We start from the raw sequence: 15,729 nt of genomic DNA on the forward strand, positions 1-15,729 counted from the left end.
AGCAGGGCAGAGAAGAGCAGGGTCCCTCCCCCCCTTCCATCCCTTCCCTTCTTCTCCTCTTCCTCTTCCTCTTCCTCTTGCTCTTCCTCGGCCTGTAGTGTCCCACTTCTTGTCCTCTCTCCCTCTGCTGCCGTAACATCTCTCTCTCTCACTCTCTCCCTCTCACTCTCTCTTCAACGCACAAACACACGCACAAAGAGACAGAGAGACGGAGAGAGACGAGTGGTGATGGCCCGATAAAGCCAGCCAGCCCCATCAATGGATGGACTCCCATGATTTTCTCTCTCTCTCTTTCTCTCTTTGTGGGGGGGTTAAAGCAAAGACTGTTCCCTCTTGTCTTTCAGTGAATCTCTCTCTCTCTCTCTCTCTCTCTCTAAGTCGGCTTGCATCCCTTCCATTAAATTTTGAAGCTGACAGAGCAGAGCAGGGCAGAGCAAGAGCAGGGTCCCTCCCCCCCTGCCATCCCTTCCCTTCCTCTTCCTCTTGATCTTCCTCGCCCTGTAGTGTCCCACTTCTTGTCCTCTCTCCCTCTGCTGCCGTAACAACATCTCTCTCTCTCTCTCTCTCCCTCTCACTCTCTCTTCAACGCACAAACACACGCACAAAGAGACAGAGAGACAGAGAGACAGAGAGAGACGAGTGGTGATGGCCCGATAAAGCCAGCCAGCCCCATCAATGGATGGGCTCGAGTAGTCCAGTCCTACTCGCTTGCTCATGCCGAATGGGTTCGAGGCGGCCTCTCACCCACAGTTCAGCAGGCTCCTCCTCCTCCTCGTCGCCCCCGGCCGCTCCCAGCGCCAACGGCCCCAAATTCGGACCGGAAATCCAATTCGGGGACGTGGGCCAGGGCCTCCGGGCGAAGCCGGCGGGCGGCTCCACCTCGTCGGGGTCGGGGTCAGGGTCCGGGTCCGGGTCCGGCGGGACCCCGCCGAAGAAGGCGAGGGCGGCCGGCGGCGGCGGTGCCCAGCAGCCTCCGAGGTGTCAGGTGGAGGGATGCAATGTGGATCTGAGCGGGGCCAAGTCCTATTATTCGAGGCACAAGGTGTGTGGGACGCATTCCAAGTCGCCCACCGTCGTCGTTTGCGGCCTCGAGCAGAGGTTTTGCCAACAGTGCAGCAGGTCTCGCCCTCAGCCCTTCGGTCACTTCTATGTTTGGGTGGCCTTTTCATCTTTGTATTTTGCTTGGGTTCTTCTTTGGGCAAAATTCGTGGGAAAGTTCAGTTCTTGACGGACCCTGTCATGTGCGTGGGATGTGTCCTTCAACTCACTTTTTTCCTTTGAAGGATGGTTAACTCTTGAGAAAAAAGAATCCGCTTTACTTTTTCCTTTTAACATTTCCAATTTCTATGTCGGGTTGACGACGAGTCAAACACGGCGAGTGGGAATCGATCCGTTCGGACAGGCCGTGTACTGAGTAGAAAATTCAGTTACTTGTTCCGACGTGCGGCCGTTTGAGTTGGCATTACTTTGTTGTTTGGGAGGTAACTGAGCTCGTGTTTACAGTTGGGTCATTGGTTCATTTTGGGCATTGGGTGATTCTGCTGCTTCTTAATTGGATCAAGTCTTATGAATAGTTGACTAGTGCTCTTCATGTCCTTTGTGTTGGTTCTAATTGGCCTGGGTCTGGGTGACTCTTTTCTTTTTTCTGATTCTGGTGCTTGTTTTCAATGTTTTGTTTCTGTTTGTTTGGGTTCTTGGGATGGTGTCTTATTCGGTCGGTGGATCTTTTCTTAGTTGCTAATGGTGACTGGTTTGCAAAATTGTTCTTGGTAATTGTTTTGTCTCCTTTTCAAGAGTAAACTGCAAATTTTGATGCGTGATCCTGTTTCAGCTATTGGCTTGTCTGGATTTCAATCATATAATGTGATCTCGCGGAATTCAGTTGTTAGTAAAATCTGTGATGTACTCTTTGTGTTACTGTAATCTCAAAACGTGTATGAGCCTTGTTTGGTCGGTGGCTTCTGTTTACTGAACTAGGATTGCCCCGTGCTAATGTGCCCGGCCTCGAACGTTCTCAGATATGATCTGAAGTGTTTTATGCCTTCTGCTCTTCTTCCATTGCTGTTGGAATTTGTCGGCTTCTAATTCTGGTGCGTTTAACAGGTTCCATCAGCTTAATGAATTTGACCAAGGGAAAAGAAGTTGCCGCAGACGTTTGGCCGGTCATAACGAGCGTCGTAGGAAGCCACCTCCTGGATCATTACTCCCCTCTCGCCACACTCGCTTCTCTTCCTCTATTTATGGTGATGTATCTTCTCTATTTGAGTGTTGGATTAATTTATCATCTGTGCTTATATTTGATGCTTTGCAGATAACAGCACTGGAGGCGCAGGATTTGTGATGGACTTCAGTACATATCCGAGGCCGCCTCCGAGTGAAGCATGGATCGCTGCTCAAGCATCCAACCAGGGACGTGGAAATCAGACCCTGGGCCAGGAAAAACTCCAGTTACATCCTTTGTGGCAGAGCAGTCCCCAAAATCATCAATATGACCTCTTGCTTCAAGGTCCGTCTCCATCGGTGGGAGGGACCAGCTTTCCTGGTCCCGGGATTCCTCCAGGAGAAAGCTTTAACCCCAGCTGTGCTCTCTCTCTTCTGTCAAACCAACAGTCGGACTCTGCAAGTCAAGTATCGGGTCCTGCACTTAACAGCGATGTCCTGAGCCCTCAAGCCTCAGTCGGGGCTCAAGTAATAAGTCCTCTTGATGCTGCTGTCAGCAATTTTTCTAGCGCCTCGTGGGCTTTGAAGGTAAATGAGGCTGGCGGCAGTGCGCCAGATATCGCCCCTGATCTTGGTTTAGGTCATGTGTCACAGCCTCTCAATGGTCCGTTCTCAAGTGGCCTCGAGTTCTCTCTGCAGAGCAGGAGGCAGGACACGGACCAAGATCATTCTCAGAATTACAACTCAACTCAGCAGATGCACTGGTCGCTCTAAGCACCCAGTTCTGTAGAATTTGCAAAACCAGAGTATATTAAGGAATTTGACATTGATTCCTGCTTTCTGGATTTAGCTCATCTTGTATCGACGTACCTTGTTTTTTCTGCTTAAGAACAATGTAACACAATGTAACGAAGTAAGATGCTGTACTTTTCCAATTGTTCAACTGTCATTTGGCCGCAACTGTTTCCAATTCTAATGCGAGCAGCGTCAATTCTCTGTGACTAGGATGTAGTTATTTACTAGATACCAGGCAGTGATAATGGAGTTGAATGCCAAGTACTTTCCAGTTCCGACTTTGAAGCTAGCATCCATAGAGCATGACGAGCCCAGCAGAGAGCAAGGGCATGTAAGCATCAAGATCAAACGGGAGATGCTAGTATTAACTGATCTTGGCGTAGTTAACAGGATGCTCTTCAGTATAAAATACTAAGGGTTCTTCTGCAGACCAACGTGAAATTCAATTCAGATTGGACACTAATGATCATGCACCATAATGTTTAACACCAAAATCCGAGTGCCAATCAAAAGAATAAAGTTGCGCCCACTTTGTGGTATGCACATATATTAATGTTACATGAGTGAAATTTCGACTGATTACAAGAAACCCATGGGGAGAGCTAGCCCTGTCTGATGCTTCTCGAGAACATGCTACGCAACAACTCTAGACAATCCAACGGAATGGAGCATGTGAGTAGAAATCTTAATGACCTTTATCCCCCTGCCTCGAACAAGGCAAATAATCCATAAATCAGCCACGGTTGCATCACTTCCGATGCACATAGCAATCAAGGACACATTAGTCGTTGCTTCTTAAACGTGCACCAGAGTTATAAATCCAATGAGTCCACCAAATAAATCGATCCGAAAATTCTCTGACCAAAAGCAAGTTTCTTCCTCTGACTTTTGTATCACGAGCTGCACCATTCAAGTTTGTGGCAAGTGGACAATCATTTCGTCCTGGCATTCTAATGGTCATCTTCTTCTGTCCCCGGGCAGTCGGATAACAGTTCTTCTTTAGATCCATACTGAGAAGAGAATTGTACCCACATGTTAATCTTACTAATATTCAATGCCCGACTACTAAAAGTAGCATTCCAGCTTACATTGCTGGCTTACAATGTAATATGATGCACTCATCTAATCGAACAGTAACCAAATGAAACCACTGCAAGATGCTAACTCACCCAACATCCACAGAAGAGGCAGTAGTTATACTCATCTCTTAGTTTCATCAATACAGCCAGTAAATCCTGTATGCAGCAGAAAGCAGTCAGTCATTCATAACTGTAGTGCCACATTATCCATGAGCCATCCTAAATATGATTCAGCAATGAACTTCGTGAACAGATGCTTATGCAACATTTTATATTCAAGGACTTGAGAGAAATAAACAGAGGCAGATCTCTGACAAATTTTCCCCTACGGAATTTCAGTCACACAGATGAACTTCCACAAATTTGGAAGAGTTTTAAGATGAACTGCAAAGAAAGGCAAAAGCAGTTGCTTAATTAACTGAACCTCCATCTTCAATCAGATGAACATAATGGGTGACAAACTTTTTCACGAGTTACGAAAAAAGAACCATTCAGTTGCACAGCACAATGAATGTAGAAAATCCTCTTAATGATATCAGTCACGCACTACACATCACTAATTCACTGTCATTTCACCTACTTTCACTGCCATAAAACCAAGGATGCAACAAAAGCATATGATAGTCTGAAACTAAAACCTCACTCCATTAAAACAATATGTTTCACCATTTCTAGGAAACAAAATGAGCAAGCCAAAGCCATTTAAATGTAATGAATGAAACTGAGATTTAAAGAGAATCTGGATTCTGGTATATGGCATCAAAGAACATACCTCTTCCGTAATTACTTCCTCTTCCTCTTCATCCTGTTCACCCTCCTCCTCGTCCTCATTCTTCTCGGGCTCCGGAAATTCCTTATTCTCTAATTGATCCAGTGCAGCCTTTGCCTTCTGGAAATTTACAAATATCCTCCGACTCCGCCACTGTGATTTTTGCCGAGATCCGAACTCTTCCATCAAGGACTCCTCTTTCCTTATCTTCTTCACTGACCTAATCTCTTCCTGCTTTTTCTTCTCTTTATGTGGGTCCTCCCTTCCAATACCAGCTCGCGAGCGCCGAATCTTGAGCCCCACAGGTTCAGCCTTCCCCGAACCCTCCTTTCCCAGGGCCGAACCGGGTGTGTAGCCCATCCGCTTCAAAAGCTTGAATCCGACATTGGATTCCGGAATCGGAGCCTCGATTCCGGCCAGAGTCTGCTCATCCTCTTCTTGTTGCTTCCGCTCTATCTCAAGTTTCCGCCTTTCTTGCCAGTTAAGGAACTTGGTTTTCTTGTTGGAGGATTGAACAGGCAAGGGCTTAGCATTCGAAATCTGCCCAAAGTCCAGAGTATCAAGTCATTACTCTAACCCAATTCATCACTCAATGAACACCCACAACATATATCCAAACAAAACATAAAACGACCGGCGTGATCGTGTCACGACAAGCGGCTAATCTGCGCAGGGGAAACTTTCCTTACGTAGAAAAGGAAAGTTAACATCAACTTCAGCCCGCAAACGAATGTCGCCGGAGCCGGGCGGCTCATGAAGTCGCAATGCGAGGTCAGTGACGTAGAGTTCTAAACATTCATACCCACATACGTTTTCCTCAAGAAACTGCACGCTATACTATCGACTTCGCTTTATCTAGAGGCAAGGCGAAGAAACTATCGGTTAAGATAGGAGATTCTGCGCCTCGATGGCTGGCTGATAGCACGCCGGAGAAACGAAATACACGAAAGAGGAAGAGAAACTTGGACACCCAGAGGCGAAACGAGAACCGAAACGAATTGTGATCGGTGAGGGGTAGATGGTTCGGGGGCGGCGAGAGAGAGAGCAGTACCTTCTTGGAGGAGCGCTTAGGAGGGTCGGGCTCGTCGGAAGGAAGGAAGCGAGAGAGGTCCCCCATGTAATCTTCTGCGTCTGCATCTCCTTCGTCGTCCCTTCCGTTTCTGCTCGCGTCCTCGGTTGATTCCGCCATGAAAGAGAGGAGCGAGCTCTCTCAATGCGTGCCTGCAAGAAACGCAAGAAGAAGAAGAAGAAGATATTAAGAAGAAATGGGCCGCTATATGGGCTTCATTCAAGTGAACCCAAAATGGGCCTTTGGCCATTTTGGATTTTATTTACCAAAATTTAGAATTTTTGCTTATTTTTGAGTTTTATATATATATCTATATATTTTGGTCGAATATTTTGAGTCATATTCACTTAAATGGTTTTATTTAAATGAGTTATAAATAGATTTAAAATAGTGAAGCTTAAAATAATATGGATATTAAATGAGTTTGCAACTTAATTAAACACAACCCACATCTATGACTCTATCTTCAATTTCTCTTGCCTTCATTTGATCTTGTGCTCGCTTGCTTCATGCTCTCACCTCAATTTGGATGGAAGTTTTTCTAGATTGGCTTAACTATAGAAGTGTTTTAACAATATGGATCGGATTAATTATGGGTTGAGTATGAGTTCGATTGGGTACGAGTCATTAAATTTATATTGCATGAAAATCGATCAAAACAGGTTAACTGAGTTAATTTAGGTCATACCATTTTTAACCCAATCCAACCCACTCATTTGACAAATTTAGTAGTAAGGAATCGTACTTCACACTGGTGAGTGGGACTGAAGCAGCAACACCACTCGGTGCGGCGTCCGACACCCACGGATGGAAGCCATTCTCTATACTTTCTGTCACATGCCGCTTGAATAGATTTTTTTCGCAACCAATCCACACAAGATCCATACAAGAACGATGAGTTTTCGCAACCAATCCACACAAGATCCATACAAGAACGATGAGCCATTGTTGGCTTCCACGGTGTGTCGAGAGAATCCTGAGTCGAAAGCTCTTACGTAGGATAGGAGAGCCGTCGCGCAGGGAATCTTTAACGAATAGAAAGGGGCAAAGCTTCTTTATTTCGAGCAACCACTCAAGCATAGAGGACCCGCGCAAGAGAGAAATTGTGTTAGTTGCAATGGTAAATGATGTAGTATGTAAGTAGAACGTCTGTGAAAAGGTACCCCAAAGAATGCTACGTTCTAAAAGAAAGAGACTTCCTAACACCTAACTGAAGAGTTCTATCGCATCAAGGCAGACGAATTCAATTGAGAATCACCGCAGGAATGCCCCCCCTTCGCTCGCGCGACGTCTAAAGCCTATGCGCCAATTCCGATATTCAACAAGGTATTGATCTCTCCGATGATGTTAACCGGTCTTCCGTCGAACATGGACGAAAGTGTAGTCTCGCAAAGCTTCTTCAGCTCCCGGGTTTTCCGAAGAGCAGCTTCCTGTAGTCAACACCAAAACCACTCAGAATTAAATTAGATCTCCGCTCTCGAGACAATTCAGAACATGCAGCAAAAGCCTTTTTTTCCCCCTCGAACGACAAGCTATCAAGAACGAACATACCTGCTTTGGCCAGGATGAAGATAGCGAGTTCTGCAGCTCCATGTGTTTAGCAGCAACGTCCTTTAACCCCTCTTTCAACTTAGCTTCATGGTGCTTTTTTTCCTCAAGCGAACTCACCAATCTGTCCAAAAATCTACGATTCGGAGAAACAAAGGAGTTATTAAAGTATGTTTCCCTTGAACTATAGGAAATAGAAAGTAGAGTGGCAACTCCCCAACTTCATATAGTGAAAGCAACGAATTTCGTACATTTTTGAAAACTGAAAAGAAATTGCAATGGACAGACCATCAATCTGAAAGCACCTTTTGGAGTTCAATATCATGATTAAGTCTCGAGTTTTCCTGTTTGTCAGAAGAGAAATGGCCGATGAAATGTCTGAAATCATTGGCTCGATGACATCAGCAGCAAACTGCTGTAGAACAAAGGGAGCAACTGACTGGACTTGATGCTGCAAAGATAATGTCTCTTGATTCCTCAACTCTGCTAATCGCTGATGGAGAAAGGCTTTGATCTGATGAGAGTACCAAATTAGGTAATAACAAGAGATGTAGTCCAAAACAATGTCAGTATAATCTTTGCAATACACAATAAATTTGGCAGGTGACCATGAGATGAACCATAAATTGGGAAAGAACCATTGAGTGACGCAACAAACTAAACGTTACCTCATAGAGATCATCGAGAATCTTATTTCTATACTCTGTATCTAAAAGCTGGCTTCGACCTTCCTCTGTTTCTGCAGCTTGTGCAACAGTTGGTGAATTAACTGCACCTACATTGGGCAAGCTAACATCATCAATGACATCAACTTGAGGTGTTTCAACACTAACATCCCAAGATATCTCTGACACTGATGTGTCCTGTCCAGCATTGCTTGGTTGATTTTGATTAGGTTCGACGGCTTCATTGACCTCACTTGCTGTGACAATTTCATAAGTACCAAAGCCATTACCACCGTCATCAGTTTCTTCCACAGTCCCAATATCCCAATCAATTGCAGCATTGTCCACTGAGATATCCCAATCGATATTATCTGCAGCAGCATCCACATCACCGATTGTCTCATTGAAGCCTGATAGAGTATTTGCAGAGTCTGTGATATCAGAGACAGCAGAAACATTCAAAGACGGTGGATTTTCACGAATGTCTATCAAGTTTGGAACAACACTCTTAGGACATATCTGCAAACATGTTTCAAGAAATTAATCTTCACAATCAGACCGAAAACCAATCAATGGATCTTCAATAATTTCTAATTTACTGCCTTACATCCTTCTCTGTGTGAGCATCTTTCACAAAATTTGAGTAATACTCAATAGCTCGAGACATTGAGTCGCTGTTTATAACTTCCAGAATTTTGCTAAATGTGCTTGGAAGTGATTTTGCAGTTTCCAAGAGTTCAAACCTCACATTTGATCCCTGAAAAGCAGACATGGATGCCCTTTAATCCTATAGAAAAGGTTGCTATTCTTTAGCTTGGTAGAAGTGCGCACACAATATTTTAATGGACTAGATTCAGAAGTTTAACCTGCAAACCAAGCTCTTGACAAGCCTCTATATATTTAGCTGCTGACAAAGCTGCATTTCTTTTGATATCAACTTCTCTACGCTCCAGCTCTGCTAGTTGCTGCTGAATCTTCTGAACTTGTTTCTTCTGATAGGGGCTTCACATGGCATTACGTATCAATGATATGATTATGCCTATCACATAAAAACATATTGCAATGTACTCTACACATTCTATCCTCTCAGCAAAACATATCAAGGAATAGACTTACATTTCATAATTGACATTTTGGATCATTATCTGAGCAGCTTCGCCTAGGAATATATGATCTTTCTCGAAAGAACGAACAATTGTCTCCCAAGAACCCTGCCAAAATTATAAATCCAATCCAAGAATTATCCTTTAGATCACAGAAGAGTGTGTGTGAGGGCGCACGCGCGAGCGTGCGAGAGAGAGAGAGAGAGAGAGAGAGAGAGAGAGAGAGAGAGAGAGAGAGAGGTCTTACGGCAGCACCTGATAGCCGGCCAAAAATGTTCCTGCTTTCTGGAGTTGACTTTAAGAGAATATCATATATCTGTTTGGCCTCTAAGTATCCAATCCCTGAAAAGTACAGGCTATCATCACATGATGACACAGCAACACTTCTTCTCAAGCATGCAACCAGAAAATTTACAGTAAATAAAAATGGGTTTCGTGATCCACCTCTCAGAACAACACAATCACAAAATTCCCAAAGAATACTCACTAAATGTTCCTGATTCAATTTGTATATACAAGCATACAAGTCTCGTTATCATTACAAATGTCCAAAGAATAAACGTCCACAAACTTAAGAGATGCTATTTAGAATCATGAAGCAGGTGTTTAGTGGTGCTTTTTTGAAGGCTCACTTCTGCTAGCAGACGCCATCATTACAAATGTCCAAAGAATAAACGTCCACAAACTTAAGAGATGCTATTTAGAATCACGAAGCAGGTGTTTAGTGGTGCTTTTTTGAAGGCTCACTTCTGCTAGCAGACGCCAATGGTGCTTCCAATAGAATATCCATGCACTCAAAAGAAGAAGTGAAAATAATACGAATTGTTAAAACTTACACGGGGACTTCTAGGAAATAGTCGCAGCCCTGTCCTTCCCAATCTTACATTACTTTTGAGATTTGAAGATTCTTCACTTACAATAAAAATAATTTAAGAAGATCGGTCTCACTTCTCAACTATCTATATTTATTTTGCTTTTGTAATCATGCATGAAACTTTCACCTTATCAAACTTGGGTATATGAAACATTTAAGTCACCATGGCACCTTGAGGTGATTCCCAAAATGGCTATTGAAGTCATAGCTCCAACTATTATATGGAAAACTGCAACACAATGAATCCCAAAGCCCTGCGACGATGCTAAACAATGCTAAGCAGATTGGAAATCTGACATAGTCAAAGAGAATCTCGAACTAAAAGTCTCTTTGCATCGTTAAAGAATGTTGCATGCATCTATCAAAAATTTGATTCCTAAAAAGGAATATTGTAAGGTCAAGTTAAATATGCAGAGCCACAAATATTTAATTCGATAGATAAACTCAATTTAAACTCACAAAAATCACAGGTAATATGCTCACACAAACGAAGATTTATCAACCACCTGCTTCCTAAACAGAAAGCAAAAACGCTCAATTTCAAACTTTTCAGCTATTCCCATGATAAAATAAGCACCTTGTTGGGACATGTAATTGACTCTGATGGTTTCTAGGGGCCAGGACATGGGGAGTCCATGAGTGCACTGTATTATAAAGCATCTCAAGGTCCATCTAAAAATAACTACGGACCTAGTTTCTCGTCTGTTCTTATTTTTCTTTCCTTCCACAAGAAAAGTTGGGGGGATTCTAAGATAGGAGAAACTTCCTACTCGTTGTATACTGTTCAATGAACTAGCTCAGCTTAAGCTCAATTAAGCTGCCTCCCAGCAATGGGCTTTTCAGTTGTTTTCAGTTACATAAATATTTCTGCGAAATTCTGCAATTCGCATAGCCACGTCCTGCAAAGCCTTCTCATGACTCGATTGTAACTAGATAATGCAAATAGTACCTCCCACAAGACCACCTAGAAAATCAACATCTTCCTATGAGTATATCCGAGTACATTGCATAAAAAACTTTGACAATACACCACCCAGCTTCTCTTTTGACCGCCAGGACAAGCCCTAAACTCTGAATCTTTCGCAACTGACGACACTACAAATAAAGGTCGCCCCTCTGCCGCATCGAAAGAGAACCCAGAATCAAAGAACAAATGCACAGTCTCATCCGGTCAGCACATCACGCCGAACAACACCATCGCGCTCTCAATTCTCACACGGAAACCACTAGAATTAACGGGTTCGTTCAGCCGAAAGGCGGAACAAGCCGTCCACGCAAAAGGGCGGAGAGGCATCGAAAGCAAACCTTCGGGGTCCAGGGTCTGGAAGTAAGGATCCACGTCCTTGGGAAGGCCGGGGAACTGCTTCGCGACGAGACCTCTTATCGCCGCCAGCCGCTTCCGCCAATCGGACGGTATCCTCTTCCGATCGACCAACCATTCTGCATCGTTTGAACGGCGAAATCATCAGTAACCTCAAGGACAGGCGAGCCCCCAAAGAACCGACCGAAACCCGACATGGGGACGCGGGTTTCCGAATCCCGAGTTCACAAAAATTCAAAACCGAAGCAAGGGAAATCGGGTTCCGACCCGAACACGATCGCCGCGAGCAGGAGGGAAGCGAGGCGGAGAGATGCGATTTACCTCCGAGGCGAGAGAACGTGATGTCGATCGGGAGGTTGCGGACGTCGTCGGAGGCCTGCATGTTCTCTCCTCCTCTGCGGTGGAATTTCAGAGAGAGAGAGAAGGAAGAAGAAGACGATGAAGATGAAGAAGAAGAAGAAGTAGAAGGAGTTGAAGTTCGTGTCGGATTTCACTTCACGGTCGTCCTCTTCGGGCGTTACAACGTTGTCTCATCTCATTAAGTTTTTTTTTTTATAAAAAGAGAAAATGTTTGTATCACTAAAAATTCCAAAAAATTACTTATAACATATATATATATATATATATCTTGAATTAATTTTTATTTACAAATTTTAAATTTTGATACCGCATGACGCATTTATTCCAATTTTGAGAAAAAAACAAGGGACATTCTCTTACTCGTAAGTCAATTTTGGTATCCATTACATTGTCCACAAAAGTCTTGCCCTTAGAAATCGTACATAGCAATTAACGCGGTCGATTTTTTTTTTTATCACATCGGTGTTTGTCGGATCGATGATTGTGCAACAACTTTGCGAGAAGCCTCGTGAGGAATTAGTTCATTGGAGGTACTTGATCTTACCTTTAAAATGCAATTGAATTTCGAACTCAATTGATGCGATCGGACAACGGTAATTGCACTATTTTAAAAAACGTTGAGAATTGAATTGTACTTTTTAATCAATAAAAAAATTATGATATGATTATAATGATTAAAAGGCTTATTACCCGATCACTCTTATAATTGATGGCATGGTTTGCACGATTAAGTTTAAGTACACATCCCGCGTACCTCGATTTATGATTCGATCACGGTGAATTCCTCAGAAATGTCTCAAATGATTATGTTCGTTTCATATGAATTACGATTAAGACGGGACATATATTTCGGGCCAATTCTGGCAAAATATCTTAGTTGCACTTGGTGCATATAAGCCTACGTCGTATGAATCGCCTGACGAGGTGAAATGCAGCCATGTTCAATTTGAGCTCACCCGGTACTTGCTTCGACTCCAGAAGTGATTAGAAGCAGCAGCTCGGGAGGGCAAATGGGTCCACATCAGCACCGAGATCACAATCGTTTCGGGAGGAGCATATCCAGCACTGGCGCCACGTGGCAGCAGCCCATTGCCCCTCTCAAATTCTATCTCTCTCCCTCACTCGCGAGCTCGTGGCTTCCAAGACCCAACAAAGCTCTTTGCATCCCAACAGAAGAGAGCAGAGAGAGAGAGAGAGAGGGAGCAGAGAGATCCTCCGGAGCAGGGCAGAGATGGCAGGGACATGCTCAATCCTCTCTTTCAAAAGGTGAAGTTTTCTTTTTCCCCTCCTGTGTGTTCTCTTCCCGTCTGGACCAACCCAAGTGCTTGCTCAGTTTGAATTTCTACTCGCCTTTTCTTGTTTTCTCAACTTGAAAGTGTAGAGTGAATTGCTGGGGGGCTCCTGAGGGTATTAGGAAGTTCCTTGCTTTCCTCGCCCATGGAGGGTGTGCCTCCTTGAAAACTGGGTTCCAAAGGGAAACTGATTTCTCTGTGCGCAAGTCTGGTCTCACTGTATGTCTCAAGGCCGATCTCATTGCCAGTTGCAACACTGAGCTTGATAAATGTAAATACACTTCGTTCCGCCTCACTCTCTCAGAGAGGCGAATCCGGGCTGTGTGCAGATAGTTTCCTGGTAACAGAAGTTTGGGAAAGGAGAAGATGAAGAAGATGGTGAAAGAAATCACAGTCCTCAAGTTTCATTCTTTCTTGCTTCTGAAACCGGAAAGTGTCACATAAGGTGACTTGGGGCCTAGGCTACCAATATGTTGGGGTTTAGTTAAAAGCGGTCCATCGAATTGTTATACTGAGTAATGTGCCAATGCCACATCGCTTGATGTTTGAACTTTGTAAATCATTCGCAGAACATGTGGCATCATTCTTTGTTAGAAAACTACCCTGAGGGTGCTTTTGAATAAGTGCATTAGGAAAGTTAGTTTGCAGTTTTTGATGTACTGACATTCGTCGTGATGCGTGGGCTCCGTATCTATGCTTTAGAAATCGAGTACTTTACTCAGTAGTATGCTTAATAACTGCCTTAGGACAATTGTCTACATGACCGTATATCTTGTGAATTGCAATACTTTAGGCTTTGCACAAACTGTCTTTTCCCTAAAATCTTTAGTCAAAAGTAAGAAGTGTATGAGCTGTCTACTGCTAGAGCCTGCTGCTGTATTGAGACTTTGAATGGAAGTATCATTATGGAACCGATATCGTTTTCCTCACGTTATGCATATATTGGTACAGTTTGATAATTTATAGAACTGATATTGTACCGTCAAGTATGTGATTGAATTTCATAGTAATTGAAACTCGACTTTAGATGAACATGGAGTAAAGGATCAGAATGTCTTTTCAGCAACTTTCGGACGTCTTGGTTGGTCTTCGACACTCACCGGGGAGGGAATATGTCAGGAAAACCGTTCAAGAGGAAACATTTGGCGGTCAGAGCAGAAGTGAACTTTGTGAACGCGGAAGAGGCGAAGAATCTTATAGCCGTAGAGGGATACGCAGTTCTGGACGTGAGGGACAGAACTCAATTTGAGCGAGCGCATATAAAATCCTGTTATCACGTTCCTCTGTTTATAGAAAACCAAGACAACGACTTTGGTACTCTTTCTTACTTTACAAATGGATGGCTTATACTTGTCTGAACTCCTTGAAGTTTAGTTGCATATGCTGTATTTTGTCTCTAATTTGATTGCATTAAGCTTGTTTTTTCCTCACTCTTTCTTCAACTTCTTGTGTACAGGCACAATTATAAAGAGGCAACTGCACAACAATTTCGCAGGATTGTTATTTGGTTTGCCATTCACCAAACTGAATCCTGAATTTGTGCAATCTGTCAAAAGCCAGTTTTCACCCCAAAGTAAGATATTGCTGGTTTGTCAGGAAGGTTTGAGGTTAGTCCTAGTATCTCCTTTTTGCTCAGGCTACAATTGAAAGCAATACTGGAGCATTCTTCTGATGTCAATTTGGGAGAATTTAGCATGGAGTCTCTACTTTGTGTGCAGTATCTGTGCATGTCATATGATCATGCCAATCCACTCCTGACTGAGATATTCGAGTTGAACTCAGTGCAATGGCAAACTCATCCAGCTTCGGACATCATATCTGGCAACTAACGTACACCATAGCACCAATAATAATCTGATTCGTGACCTATTCTGCGTTCGACGATACTCTTTTCAAAATACTTTTAAGAAATATTTCATGAATCTGTAACATGCTTAATCCAAATAGAACACAGAGAACTGCAAAAGGAACAGATACTCCTGTCTTTCACACTCTTCTAGTCAGATTATGTATTTCTCTGTTTCTCCTCTTGTCAGGTCTGCTGTGGCTGCTAATAAACTCGAACAAGCTGGTTACGGAAACATTGCATGCATAACATCAGGCCTTCAATCAGCAAAGCCAGGTTAGTTGGATCCCTTCCCCGTTTTCCTAATTACTCTTCTTAGCAAAACCACGAACATGAAGGGCGAGAATTGTTGATTTTGCAGGGACGTTCGATTCGGTAGGATCCACAGAGCTGCAAAATGCAGGAAAAGCCGGTCTGGTCACAATTCAAGGCAAGATCTCTGCAGTTCTTGGAACTGTGCTAATCTGTAAGTTTTCATAGACGTTTTGCGCCAAGCCCTCGAATATATGCTTGACGCGCTTGCTGATTATTTTCTTGCTGGTTTGGCTTCCTAGGCGCATTTCTTTTCATAACCTTCTTCCCAGACCAGGCAGAGAAGCTGTTCCAATTGGCCCCTGCGAGCTAGGCCAGAGAACCCGAAATTTTGCTACTTCTCTGTAGATTGCGATTTGCATATTACCAACGAGAACCCTGAAGTAGCGATTCTTGCCAATATTTGTAAAATAATCTGATTAATACGATGTCTCACTTAAATATACGCTTTCTCTTCACAGATAATTTTAAGAGTTTGAATTGTTTTCCGTATCGTATCATTTCTGATCCTTGATCATACGCTGAGATCGGTCTGT

At 43.4% G+C, this 15,729-nt stretch overlaps 4 protein-coding genes across 5 annotated transcripts; 2 read left to right on the plus strand and 2 right to left on the minus strand.

Annotated features, from left to right (window-relative positions):
• Positions 1-529: 529 nt before the first annotated feature.
• Positions 530-3,095, plus strand: LOC115678627 (squamosa promoter-binding-like protein 9). The gene is made up of 3 exons (XM_030602015.2): positions 530-1,119; positions 2,104-2,243; positions 2,312-3,095. Exons 1-3 carry the CDS (start codon positions 680-682, stop codon positions 2,932-2,934), a joined length of 1,203 nt encoding a protein of 400 aa, XP_030457875.1. The 5' UTR covers positions 530-679; the 3' UTR covers positions 2,935-3,095.
• Positions 3,096-3,452: 357 nt separating this feature from the next.
• Positions 3,453-6,033, minus strand: LOC115678628 (uncharacterized). The gene is made up of 4 exons (XM_030602016.2): positions 5,855-6,033; positions 4,807-5,343; positions 4,125-4,190; positions 3,453-3,965 (listed from the first exon to the last, which is right to left on the minus strand). The coding sequence occupies exons 1-4, from the start codon at positions 5,990-5,992 to the stop codon at positions 3,906-3,908; spliced, it is 801 nt and encodes a 266-aa protein (XP_030457876.2). The 5' UTR covers positions 5,993-6,033; the 3' UTR covers positions 3,453-3,905.
• Positions 6,034-6,966: 933 nt separating this feature from the next.
• Positions 6,967-11,861, minus strand: LOC115678626 (CDK5RAP3-like protein). The gene is made up of 10 exons (XM_030602014.2): positions 11,705-11,861; positions 11,368-11,502; positions 9,436-9,530; positions 9,202-9,296; positions 8,952-9,087; positions 8,693-8,842; positions 8,089-8,604; positions 7,726-7,934; positions 7,424-7,556; positions 6,967-7,302 (listed from the first exon to the last, which is right to left on the minus strand). Exons 1-10 carry the CDS (start codon positions 11,763-11,765, stop codon positions 7,171-7,173), a joined length of 1,662 nt encoding a protein of 553 aa, XP_030457874.2. The 5' UTR covers positions 11,766-11,861; the 3' UTR covers positions 6,967-7,170.
• Positions 11,862-12,848: 987 nt separating this feature from the next.
• LOC115678700 (rhodanese-like domain-containing protein 9, chloroplastic) lies at positions 12,849-15,681 on the plus strand. Of its 2 annotated transcripts, none has more exons than XM_030602114.2 (6): positions 12,849-13,009; positions 14,099-14,349; positions 14,492-14,642; positions 15,072-15,157; positions 15,243-15,347; positions 15,436-15,681. In XM_030602114.2, the coding sequence occupies exons 1-6, from the start codon at positions 12,975-12,977 to the stop codon at positions 15,504-15,506; spliced, it is 699 nt and encodes a 232-aa protein (XP_030457974.2). In that variant the 5' UTR covers positions 12,849-12,974; the 3' UTR covers positions 15,507-15,681. The 2 variants fall into 2 exon arrangements, with proteins under 2 accessions (XP_030457974.2, XP_030457975.2); XM_030602115.2 differs by having other exon boundaries at positions 12,862-13,009; positions 14,063-14,349.
• Positions 15,682-15,729: the final 48 nt, after the last annotated feature.

The sequence above is a fragment of the Syzygium oleosum genome, unplaced genomic scaffold (assembly GCF_021117445.2).
Source record: "Syzygium oleosum isolate NSW1041296 unplaced genomic scaffold, Sole_v2.1 Sole_v2.10, whole genome shotgun sequence".
NCBI lineage: Eukaryota > Viridiplantae > Streptophyta > Magnoliopsida > Myrtales > Myrtaceae > Syzygium > Syzygium oleosum.

What these genes read in the sequence shown, in the direction of transcription:
- LOC115678628 (XM_030602016.2), bottom strand. Translation starts at nt 5,992, where the DNA reads ATGGCGGAATCAACCGAGGACGCGAGCAGAAACGGAAGGGACGACGAA. An exon ending in CTAAGCGCTCCTCCAAGAAG is followed by an intron (nt 5,344 to 5,854) that starts GTACTGCTCTCT and finishes GACTTTGGGCAG; the next exon opens with ATTTCGAATGCTAAGCCCTT. An exon ending in GCCTCTTCTGTGGATGTTGG is followed by an intron (nt 3,966 to 4,124) that starts GTGAGTTAGCAT and finishes TTCTCTTCTCAG; the next exon opens with TATGGATCTAAAGAAGAACT.
- LOC115678626 (XM_030602014.2), bottom strand. Translation starts at nt 11,765, where the DNA reads ATGCAGGCCTCCGACGACGTCCGCAACCTCCCGATCGACATCACGTTC. An exon ending in ATGCTCACACAGAGAAGGAT is followed by an intron (nt 8,605 to 8,692) that starts GTAAGGCAGTAA and finishes ACATGTTTGCAG; the next exon opens with ATATGTCCTAAGAGTGTTGT. An exon ending in CTTCATCCTGGCCAAAGCAG is followed by an intron (nt 7,303 to 7,423) that starts GTATGTTCGTTC and finishes TGTTGACTACAG; the next exon opens with GAAGCTGCTCTTCGGAAAAC.
- LOC115678627 (XM_030602015.2), top strand. Translation starts at nt 680, where the DNA reads ATGGGCTCGAGTAGTCCAGTCCTACTCGCTTGCTCATGCCGAATGGGT. An exon ending in TTTTGCCAACAGTGCAGCAG is followed by an intron (nt 1,120 to 2,103) that starts GTCTCGCCCTCA and finishes TGCGTTTAACAG; the next exon opens with GTTCCATCAGCTTAATGAAT. An exon ending in CTTCTCTTCCTCTATTTATG is followed by an intron (nt 2,244 to 2,311) that starts GTGATGTATCTT and finishes GATGCTTTGCAG; the next exon opens with ATAACAGCACTGGAGGCGCA.
- LOC115678700 (XM_030602114.2), top strand. Translation starts at nt 12,975, where the DNA reads ATGGCAGGGACATGCTCAATCCTCTCTTTCAAAAG. An exon ending in AAACCAAGACAACGACTTTG is followed by an intron (nt 14,350 to 14,491) that starts GTACTCTTTCTT and finishes TCTTGTGTACAG; the next exon opens with GCACAATTATAAAGAGGCAA. An exon ending in GTTTGTCAGGAAGGTTTGAG is followed by an intron (nt 14,643 to 15,071) that starts GTTAGTCCTAGT and finishes TCCTCTTGTCAG; the next exon opens with GTCTGCTGTGGCTGCTAATA.